The sequence below is a fragment of the Convolutriloba macropyga genome, chromosome 2 (assembly GCF_964194025.1).
Source record: "Convolutriloba macropyga chromosome 2, txConMacr16.3, whole genome shotgun sequence".
In the NCBI taxonomy this organism is placed as follows: Eukaryota; Metazoa; Xenacoelomorpha; order Acoela; family Convolutidae; genus Convolutriloba; species Convolutriloba macropyga.
In genome coordinates, this window is record NC_134469.1 from 43,483,645 (window position 1) to 43,495,919 (window position 12,275).

Here is a 12,275-nt window from a genome sequence, read left to right on the forward strand (position 1 = left end):
CAACACATATTTACATCTGTTATCAATTTACTTAAAAACATTCCTATTCCGGATTTTTCAATTTTGTCCATGTTCTTGTATTTTTAGGGTTTATTCCGAATTTGCCCTAACCATAAGTATCCCTCTTGTGGAGGTTTTGCAAATTTCGTTTTGTCATGCACAAAATGTTTTTTGCCCTATGCATTCACATTTAGTCAAAATTATTATTTGAACTAATATTTTAGCGTGAGTTCCCTCCCCCTATATTCGTCGCGTGTGTTTAGTGCCGGCTTCAGCTTGCTGATATATATAGCTTCGATGATCATTAGTTTTTCAACTGACCGACAGGCGTCCAGAATTCTCCATTCAATGTCATTCGTGGCGCCACGACATTCAACTAGATGTTGACCCACCTGTGAATCCTTCTTTTGATGTTCTGTTATCCTTGTGGTAACATGCCGGCTTGTTTGCCCAACATAGATGGATCCGCATCCATTACATTTAATTTCATATACCACGTGGGATTTCAGATCTCTATCAAAGGATGATTTCAGGGTGGGGAGGCACGATCTTAATTTTCGCGTTGTAAAAACTACTTGCAATTCGCATAGTTTCTTCAATTTGCTTGCGAAGTTTTGAGTGAGGTTGCCTCTGTATTGTAGAAAAATAGTTGGCTTATCATTAGATTTAGTCTTGCTTTTTTGATGATCTTTTGGTGTTGTTCTTAATTGGTCTTTACCGCCACTTATTATTTTTTCTAGAGTCTGATTCACAATTTTTGAAGACCATTCCTCTGGATATTGATTTTTGGTCCAGCAAGATTTGTTCTTTTCAAGAGCCTGATCGAAGGCCAACCAATTAGAGGTTGCATTAAAAACCCTGTGAACCGTCCCTTGAATCACATTTTTCTTATGTTGAAGCGTGCACAGCTGCGAAAATTCAGTATTATTCCAGTGTCAGTTGGTTTTTGATACCAATGACAGGTGATATTATTTTTGCTGCTCACATTTACGTTAATGTCAAGAAAAGCCAAACCCCCATCCATGTTCATCTTTAGCCACTTCGATTTTTTGAAACTGATCTGAGTTCAGTACCTCATCAAGTTTTTCCCTGTACGTTGACTTCTTCATCACACAGAAACCGCAACCTTTGTCAAATGGTACCAACAGCAAATCATTGGCTTTTAGGTAATCATGCACTTTTTTGACCCCTCTATCCAATGGGGTTTCACGTACATTTTTTGCATACCATTTTGCGGACGCCTCAATTTCACAAAGTTTCTCACCCTCAGTGTTATTCTCGCGTAACTCACGTACAAGTTTGTCTACATCTGCGAGAAAGTGCACCTCATTAAACTTGTCTCTCACTGGGTGTTTAGGTCCCAACGATAGGATGTCAAGTACAAACTTTGGAAGTTCCGGGCCATCCATTATCACAACATTACTGTGGGAGCCATTCCGCAGTGGTCTATCCTGTCTCTCTGACAGTTTATCAAGTTTTCAAGAGACTAAGGAAGTTTCCGTCGGAATGGAAAATTGGCATCGTATCACCCATATTCAAAGACAATGATAGAGAAGAAGTATCCAACTACCGTCCTGTGACACTACTGAACATAGTCTCAAAACTATTCGAGAAGTTCATGTTTCGAGCACTGATGAAAGCCTTCGGAGCAGAAATAAGTAACTACCAATACGGATTCCGAACGAAACGTTCTGTTGTTCTTCAATTACTCTACAGCTTGACCCAAATTTACAAAATGGTTGGATCTGCACATTCCTTGAACTTTCTTGTCCTACTTGATTTTTCGAAAGCCTTCGATAAGATCAAACACAGCCAGCTCCTACGGAAATTACTACAACTTGATTTGTCTGAGGGAGTATTTGAATTAGTACGTGACTACTTAAGCGGTAGAACCCAAAAAGTTAAAATCAACAATGTTAAAAGCGAACCCCTCGTGATCTCAGCAGGCGTCCCCCAAGGATCTGTCCTTGGCCCGCTCCTATTCTTGATATACATAAATGACCTTCCCAATGTTGTATTTTCTTCAGTTGCCCTGCTCTTTGCAGATGATCTCAAGGTGATATTCAACGGAGATGACACCTCAGTACAGAAGCTACAGGAGGACATAAATAACTTACATTATTGGAGTGTTCAAAATCATCTGTTGTTCAATAGTAAGAAATGCTCTGTAACCGAATTCAAAGTTGGAAATCGACCAAAGACTCTGAACCAGATGCAGTTCATGCTTGGTAATAACCCGATTGAAAGTAAGGACCTCGTTAAAGATGTTGGTCTGGTTGTAAATCGGCATCTAAACTGGGGAGACCATGCTAAACACCGAGTCGGCAAAGCAATGAAGTCACTGTTCCTTCTGCGACGAAACACTTCTATGGCTTTACCACAGGAATCAAAAGTACACTTGTACAGAGCGATTATTTCACCAATCCTGCTCTTCTCATCGGAATGCTGGGAACTTAGGAAATCTGAATACCAGATCATGGAATCCTTCCATAAGAAAGCAATGAGATGGATCTGCGGGAGTATTGACTACAAGGACGCTATTTTAAAATCGAATCTACTACCACCACTTTATTTTAAAGTATTGAAAGATCTGTTGATGTTGAGTAGCCTTCTGAGCGGCAAGTATGATGTGGAATTCTCAGAAATCCGAGTTGTTGGAGAGGACAGAAGGAAAAGAGTGGCACTCCCAGAGGTCAAATATGAGGTTCAGAGACTGAACTTCTGGTACAGAACGGGGTTTCGAGTGAACGTCATCCAGAAAGTGATGGACTTCTTCTGTGAGCAGCAACTGAAGAGGAAACTCATTGAATACATGTGGAGCTATTTGGAAAGAAACTGGAATGAGCAGAATCCTTGCACATGGACATTCATTTGTATCTGTGAAAACTGTCGCACATCCTAGAACCTAACAGCGGAAATAACATTCCAGTGGCATATCCACGAAGTCATAATAATAATAATAATAATAATAATATATATATATATATATATATATATATATATATATATACGCCGCCTATAGTCACTGTTTCCTATGTTTCGGTAATCCTTAAGTATCGTCGGAGGAACGGGCGCTTCATTCGGACTCAGATGCGCTTCAATTGTTTGGAAAAGCAGTACTGGTACTGCTAATCAATTGAATTCAAAACTTAGCGCGTTGTACTTGGATGTTGGCAATGAGGCAAATGACTATAAAAGTTTGGAAAAGAATCAAAACAAATCCGAAGTTGTGAGTAAGAATTTACGCTGTCTTTTTTGCCAAATGTGATTTGTTTTCTTGAGAGAATCCACTTAAGCTCAATGAAGCAAAATAACCAATAAGCAAAATTGAGCACAAAAAAAAGTTATAGCAAAGGATGACCCAGTCGTAGGAGCCCCGATTCGGAAGAACATAAAATGTTCTGTCTTTGGAAAAATGTAAACTTGGGAGAAAAGTTCCAAAGTTCTTGACAAATTTGATGCTCAATATGGCATTTGTCACATCCAAAAATAACTCAGCATGCCGAAACTGCTCTACGTCTTTATAACAAGCTCTTGTTTTATGGAACAAGATTTTTGGAACAAAAATGATGCAATTTTGAAATCCGGAATGAGTAGGGTGACAAATCAAAATCGGGATCTACATCCTGTCAAGCAGTCAGCATCCCTTTGATTAAGCAAAGAACCAAGTCACCTCTACAGAACAGACAGTCAGAGAACCTATCGGCTTACATTCGACTTTGTAAGACTCGTAAACAGCTCTTTTGGTATGTTAGTAGTAGACTCGCTTGCCTCTGCTCGACTGGAGAGTGGATCGGTTGCAAACCCGGAGCGCAGCAGCCGCAGAGGCCAAAAAACTAAAAGCAACAAAGTATAGAGAACTCACAGGCTCTTTAGTAATAATAGTAGTAGTAGACACCGATTTAGGGTTGACCCACCTGTTTTGGAACCATCAGTTCAGTTAATACGTATCAGTTTTGTTACAGCCTATAGCTTCTGAGGTGCAAGGAGCTGCCGGGCCCTCACTGAAGCTTTTCTGAGAGATCTTTGTAAACTGTTGGGCGATGTGTACAACTATCGAAGAGCAGGCGCTTCTAAACAGGGGATCTTTTGGCTATCCAGGTTGCAATCAAGGTGTGTGTGTTGGGAGCCGTAAAGGGTGAAACACTTTTGCGAGTTTCTCTATTTGTAGCTTTTTATTTTTCTCTTCTAAGTAGACCGTTGCAGCAGCACGGTTAGGAAACCAGTCTTTTTTTATTATGTTGGTTGCTTTTTTACTGACTTTTTATGACTATCAGGCCGGGAGATTTCTGCTAAAATCCTTACTGAGCTAGAACGTAAATTATCAACCCGCTTTTGATTCCTCTGAATCTTTATTGAAAAATTGTTTAAGTAGCTGTCTTACTCGTTCAATTCATTACTCGTGTCTAATTTAATATTTAATTTCTAACTTAATGTCGGAATTTTTCGAAAACTGAACTGAAGTGTTTAAGTCAGTTGTTTCACCTTTTTTGAGTGAGGTCGGACCTTTGGTTTGTTTCGGGAGTATTCTGACAATGTTTTTAAAATTATGTACTGACCTCGTTGCAAATGTGTTATAAAGCCCGTTGTTATTGTTAAATTTGCTTTTGCAGTTTTGTGAATCAAGAGATAAATAACTTTTAGTAGCTGCGACCGCAACGGATCTTCGTTAAGTACTACTACTCGAAAGTACTACCCGTCAACATTGCCGAGGAGAACTACCCATACGCAGAAATCGACTAGTCAGGACTGGCGAAAAAATCTTCCACCGAAATTCTGTACTGCCTAGTGCTCAAAGTGTATTCAAATTATGGAAAATGTTTCCAAAAATGCCGTCTCTTATTTTTTTTTGCGTTATTTCTAATTGCTACACAGGAGAACAAATGTACTTGGCGCATTATATGCAAATGTGGAAATTGCAACGGCAATCAGAAACTAACAACTGAATGGGTGCTAAACCCTGAAGAACGAACTTCAAATCCTATTCTACTACTGCTAATTGATGATTTCTAGGTATGAAGACGGAAATTCAAGCAGTGGGGAATGTAGCATTGCCATTTGTCAAGATATTGTAACCAAGCACCTTCTGTAGTTTTTATGGTTTTTTTCAGAGTTATGTAACGTCATTGGCTGTGGCATCTTTGAAGGGTTATTCTCAACTCTGATCGCATCGCGATGGTATCCAGAAGTGCTAAAAAAAGACTCAGGGTTGTGCTAATGGGTTTTGGCTTTCTCTGCTTATTTATAGCCTTCACAACAGCGTCAGGAGTAGAGGTTAGGTTGAAGAGGTAGATAATAGGAGATTGTTGTAGAGGTGAGAACCAAAATAGACAAGAATATATTTTTTCTCTTTGTTACTCGAAATTATTAAATGAATTGACTCGAAATCGCTCTACGTGGGATGTATTCGTTTTTGTGATTATCCGCGGCATTGGAAGTTTATGCTTGGAAAAAATAGTTTAATTTCATTTGTTGAGTGGAATACCGGTTGGATCTTTTCCGTTTGTGCCCCCCCCCCCCCCCGTACGTTATGCTCCCTCCAGTTACAAAGCACGTGCCATTACATGGTAAATTATAGCACGTGCGTCTGGGGGTTGCAAATAGTATGCACCCACTAAGCTGGGGGGGGGCACAAACGGAAAAGATCCGACCGGTTACTGCACCACTCAACTTTTGGCAATTTTTTTCTCCGATACTGGTCAATTACTTGCACTTGTGTTTTGTAATTGCTGCGCTTCTGCAACACTTTGGTACAAAACTTACTGATTTTTAATTTTGCGTGGCTGCAGTCATATGTTTCTTCTTTTGTTAGCTAGTACAGTAAATCATCCCAACCCAAATAGTTCTACTAAATCTGAGAGGCAAACAGATCATGGAAAGTCTGATTACAACATCGCAAAAAAGTCTGATTGCAAGGGGTCAAAGAAGACCTTAGCAAGTCAAAGGGAAAAAATCTTGTCCCAACTGCCGATGAAGTAAACGTGATAATGAGTGAAGATGGGGTAAATGCGACCGTCAAAGAGTTCAAGAGATTAGGAAAATTCAAAAACGATAGTACAAGACCAAGAACCCTCGAGGTAACTTTACAATCTGAACATGAAGTACGCATGGTGCTTGCTAGAGCTAGAGAGAAGAGAGAAAGCCTCTCCCAAAGAGACGTATTCCTCCTGCCAGCTCTTACAAAAGACAATGTCCTGAGAGAAAAGTTAGTCCTTCAAAATCGTAGACAACTACTAAATGAAGGAGTGCCTAGAGAAAAATCAAAATTAGAAATCTTGAACTGTTCAAGGATGGAGTCAAGGTACCCATTGGCATGCCAGAGGACATCCCTGGCATAATCAAGGGATTTTGACGAGGATTCATCAGCATACTACAGTTTATTACTCGAAGACTAGTGAACTTTGAGAGGAGAACCAAGCTAGCAAATGCGATTCTGTCGGAAAGTTTTTTTTAATATCTGTCTCTGTGAAACATGGTTAAATGAAAATATGTCATCTTCTGAGCTGCTTTTGTAAGACTATGAAATCTACCGAGCAGATAGGCCTCTGGTTGCAAATAAAAACACTCATGGGGGGCTTTCTGATAGCAGTTAAAAATTGCCTACAAGCCGATAAGTATTCAAAAGACCTTCTTGACTCCTGCGTTGCAGTAACGTTGAAAATTGTTAACAGCGAAATCATGGTTTGCGCTTTTTTTAACCCTGCGGCGAACAGTACCTACAGATATATCGGACACTTTTAGCAATCTTTTAAAGTTATTCCCTATAAACACTCTTTTCATAAGGGGTGACTTGAATTTCCCTCAGGCTAATTGGAAAACCCTTATTAGCACTGACAATGAAGAACAAGAGGTACTAAATCTGATAAAAAGTAACCTCCTAATGAAAGCCATAGATTTTTCGACGTGGTCGAAAAAACGTACTCGATGTTGCACTGTATAAAAACTGTCACGTTCATGCAGAAAAAGTTGCTGTTGAGGAACTTCTGATCATAACTCCAATTAGACTGACAATTGAGGTTCCTTATACTGAAAATAAACCACCTTTTGAGATTTTTAGAAGCTTCGGAAACGCAAATTTTGATGAAACGTGCGAAATGATGAGAACCAAACCTTAAATCCTGTATGCCATACAAATATTAATTAAATGAGTGAAGAACTATACGAGTGTTTTGAAGACCTAATAGACCTTAATATTCCTCGTAGAACACGACATCGTCAGAGTGTCCCACCGTGGATAACGGCTAGCACTTCTAATCTTACGAAAAGACTACAAACCCAACAGCAACTACTTAGTACAAAGCCCACGAGCTATCGCAAAAGACATGTAGAGACTTTAAGAGTTGTCATGAGCTGACACTGCGGTGACAGATAGACTTCTTTATCAAGAAGATCTTATGCGTACTAGAGATACACAAATAAGCACTCGAAATGCTTTAACAAATCATGCAGTCTCCCAAAACTACTTGTGTTTAAATCCTAAACGAGCATAATTGTCTATGACAAGGTCAATATGCTGAATGAGTTCTTCCAATCTGTCTTTTCACCCAAAGTTTGACAAGGTCAATATGCTGAATGCGTTCTTCCAATCTGTCTTTTCACCCAAAACTTGACAAGGTCAATACGCTGAATGAGTTCTTCCTATCTGTCTTTTCACCCAAAATTTTTTTCGAAATCAAAGAAGTTGAACCTGGAAACCCAGATTTAACAAATATTAGTGTATCGAAAAAATCTCTGCGAAATATTCTTTTGAGCATAGATCCCAAAAAAAGCTCGGTCCTGACGGCTTACCACCAGTGTTCTACCAAAAAACTTGTAACGAAATAGTCAACTGCCTGATCAAAATTTATAAAAACGTAAGGCGTCTCTGAAAATTATCTATAGTTGGAAAATTGCAGCAGTTTACGCGATTTTCAAGAAAGGTGACAGATCAGTTGAGAATTACAGACCAGTTTCTCTGTTGTAAAAAAACATAATAAGTAAAATCTTCAAAAAATGTGTATACTATGACCTCTATGAGAATTTTGTCAAATACGTAACGAAGTATCAACACGGTCTCGTAAAGAGATCTGTTCTGACGAATATGCTTGCCTTCCTGCAGAGAATATTTGAAAGCCTTTGATACAAATACAAAGGATTGAATAATTGCGTTTTACACAGATTTCTCGAAAGTGTTTGATAAGGTACCTCACCGTGAACTACTAAAGAAAATGGCCAAAATGGGAGTTGGCGGCTGTCTACTTAGAGTTTTAGATGACTACCTGAAAAACAGAAAACAGTTTGTAAGAGCGGACAATTTTAGCTCAAAAACTCTAGATGTAACTAGTGGAGTGCCGCAGGGCTCCTTGCTGGGCCCTCTGCTGTTCTGTATTTTTATTAATGACCTCCCTGACGTGCTATGATTCAGCTATCTCTACGTTTTCGCGGATGATTTGAAACTGCTAAGCATTACCAGAGGGCATGATCAAATACAAGCTGACTTAGATGCATTAAGCAATTGGGTAACTGGAAACAAAATGGGCTTAGCAATGTACAAGTGCACAACGATCTATTTTAGAGGATCTAAACAGTTTTCCTCCAGAATGAAGTGCTGAACAGAAGTGATGTAGAGAAAGACTTGGAGATTCATATACTTGAAAGACTGTCCTCTGAAAAGAACATTGAGCACCGAGTTAAAAATGCAATAGTGTTCTCTATCTCCTTAAGCGCAATTTTTCCCCGAAATTTGCAACAAATGTGAAACTCGGTTTCTACAAGTACGTAATTCTTCCGGTATAGTATACGGCCTTCAATGCCTTGCCCTCACAAAAACAGATTTAACTGTACTCAAGAAATTTCAAAAAGGGTGCGTAAAATGGGTAGCTGGAGTCCAAGCCAGCTACGAAATCCAATTAAAAGTAAAATCTTCTACCTCTTCCTATGTATCTGCAACTGAGTGTCATTTTACTGCTAAGAAAGCTGAAAATTATCTATAGTTGGAAAATTGCAGCAGTTTACCCGATTTTCAAGAAAGGTGACAGATCAGTTGAGAATTACAGACCAGTTTCTCTGTTGTAAAAAAACATAATAAGTAAAATCTTCAAAAAATGTGTATACTATGACCTCTATGAGAATTTTGTCAAATACTTAACGAAGTATCAACACGGTCTCGTAAAGAGATCTGTACTGACGAATATGCTTGCCTTCCTGCAGAGAATATTTGAAAGCCTTGATACAAATACAAAGGATTGAATATTTGCGTGTTACACAGATTTCTCGAAAGTGTTTGATAAGTTACCTCACCGTGAACTACTAAAGAAAATGGCCAAAATGTGAGTTGGCGGCTGTCTACTTAGAGTTTTAGATGACTACCTGAAAAACAGAAAACATTTTGTAAGAGCGGACAATTTTAGCTCAAAAACTCTAGATGTAACTAGTGGAGTGCCGCAGGGCTCCTTGCTGGGCCCTCTGCTGTTCTGTATTTTTATTAATGACCTCCCTGACGTGCTATGATTCAGCTATCTCTACGTTTTCGCGGATGATTTGAAACTGCTAAGCATTACCAGAGGGCATGATCAAATACAAGCTGACTTAGATGCATTAAGCAATTGGGTAACTGGAAACAAAATGGGCTTAGCAATGTACAAGTGCACAACGATCTATTTTAGAGGATCTAAACAGTTTTCCTCCAGAATGAAGTGCTGAACAGAAGTGATGTGAAAGACTTGGAGATTCATATACTTGAAAGACTGTCCTCTGAAAAGAACATTGAGCACCGAGTTAAAAAAGCAATAGTGTTCTCTATCTCCTTAAGCGCAATTTTTCCCCGAAATTTGCAACAAATGTGAAACTCGGTTTCTACAAGTACGTAATTCTTCCGGTATAGTATACGGCCTTCAATGCCTTGCCCTCACAAAAACAGATTTAACTGTACTCAAGAAATTTCAAAAAAGGGGGGGAAAATGGGTAGCTGGAGTCCAAGCCAGCTACGAAATCCAATTAAAAGTAAAATCTTCTACCTCTTCCTATGTATCTGCAACTGAGTGTCATTTTACTGCTAAGAAAGCTGACATCTGAGGAACTAGGGGAACCTAAGCTTCCTGATAGCGAAACAAGAATTGGCAGAGCTCGCGAACTTTTTAAGACATTGAAAACTAGAACGGAAAAATCGAGAAACGAATTTGTTTAGCGCGGCCTGTATAGTCAACAGACTCGAAAAGCAAATAGAGTTCACGAAAATGATTGGTCTGAAAAAACGAATATTGAAGATCTTGTGGAAATTTGTCAATGAAAAGATTTAAGAAACAAATATCTGCAGCTGGCAAATCGTCTGTGATTGTAAAAAGTGCAGGAACACGAGGACGATATTTTAACGAACACGGAAAGGGAGAGATACCCGTCAATCACCAGACTGAGAATCCGCATCATCAATATACGTTTCAAAATAAAGACTTAATAATAATATTACTAATAATTATAAGAATTTAAGAAATTTATATATATATATATATATATATATATATATATATATATATATATATATACTATAAGAATATTAATTTCATGTTATTGTTAATGTTAAGCTGTTTCTTATAGCTTTGCTCTTCGTTTAAAGTTCTTTATCCGGGGCGTTCAATTTTTTTCAAATGTCTTTCTTATATGGGACACTGAGCTTTCGAGCAGTAGGTGCTAGCGTATCTGCTGTCTTCCCAACCCCCTTGTTTGACCTACATTATATTGTATCAGATGAATTTTCAATCCCCCGGAAACTTAATGCGATGGACTCTGACAGACGAAAGTTTAGGTTGATAACTATTCTGCTGTAAAAAATATTAACCAGCCAAAAAAAATAAAATTCCATTTACGATGCGCCCGCGGGCGCGCAGACGTAACTTTTGCCCTTTTGCGCTGAAGGAATCAATTTTAACTCCGATAAGATTGGCCTTACCTTCTCTTGTAATTATATTTTGATTTTGTTAAGCTCCTTTATGACTCTAGGGCTGCTTCACATAAGACTCAAAAGGCTTTCTGCTTGTCCTTTCTTGAGTATATCGTTGACGCTGTCCTGACCTTTTCTCAGTGTGTTTTTATTTCACTAAAGATAATATTTTTTAATAATAATTATTAGACATTTAAAAATTTACCGACATTGGACTGAAGAGTAACATTTGGTGAAGCATTTATTGGCAATTTTGAGTCAGTGCTCACAAATTTTCACTGAAACGGTAGTCGCTCAGCTCTGGTGCGGCAAATAACTCTTATATATGTGTTTAATTTCCGACGGCAGACAAACATCAGTGAGCATCATGTACAAAGTAGTGACAAGATAAAAAATAGTGACAAGGTGATTTCAACTCGAGATTTGAATACAAATAGTGATTTTAAATCGAAGTGTGAGGAGAATTGAGATTTTAAATCCAAGTTTGAAGAGAATTTATAAGGTTATTGAGTCAACCACTGCATATATCTTTTAAAGATGCCCTTATTTTTTAACCTTAATTTTGGTTTGACCTTATATCAAGCAGCATAAGTTTTATTGTTAAATTGAGAGCATTGACCGAAATTAGAAGTTTACCAGGGGAGTGGAGGCGAAAGAGTTGCATTTGTAGAGAATTGTGAAAGAATTGTTGACATGTTTTGATTTTTCGTCTGTCGCAATCTTCTGCCTGTTTTAAGCTATGAACGTTGCTGGAAAGGTTACTTTTTACCGCTCGAGAGAATTTGTAGAGTAGACTGATAAATTGCTCTCAAACGAAGTTTGTAACAATGATATTAGTTTTGTGGTCTTTTTTATGCGATTTTGACTGATTTTTGTCTGGCTCTTTTGACTTTTCGTCCTGAAAAATGGGATAGCAGGCAACGTTAGGAGGGCATTACCACACTAACATACTTCACTGTCAGTTGGAGGGCTTACTTCACTCTCAGTTGTTTGAGAGCAATGCGCCCGACGTTAGTTGGTTGTTATGCTTCTTTAAATTTTTGATGAATGGAAAATAAGTCATCCAAATTATCCAAAATAACACAAGTTGAACGTAAACCAAAAACCTAAAGCAGCTCTTAGGACTTGGTTCTGTTATAGAATCTAAGGGTTCTGAAAATTTAGTTTAAGAACGTTGTGCATGTGGTCAAATTTGTATCTGTTCTTTAAATTAGTTTCTTTTTTTTAAAAAATTTTTTAGTGTTTCTGAAATAATCAATTTTATAACCGTACGATGTACAGAGGAGAAATTTTTGGAGGAAATTTCCACTTAATTGTTCCGACCCCTCTTGAGGGGGGAGGAACTATATACTCAAATGGG

General features: G+C 38.3%; 1 protein-coding gene across 3 annotated transcripts in view; it reads left to right on the forward strand.

Annotated features, from left to right (window-relative positions):
* Window positions 1-12,275, forward strand: part of LOC142358684 (UNC93-like protein MFSD11) — a 102,746-nt gene that overhangs the window by 5,442 nt on the left and 85,029 nt on the right. For all 3 annotated transcript variants that reach the window (XM_075410195.1, XM_075410194.1, XM_075410196.1), the window contains exon 2: window positions 5,110-5,274. In XM_075410195.1, coding sequence (XP_075266310.1) covers window positions 5,176-5,274 — 99 coding nt within the window. In that variant the 5' untranslated portion in view covers window positions 5,110-5,175. The remainder of the gene's footprint in view (window positions 1-5,109; window positions 5,275-12,275) is intronic.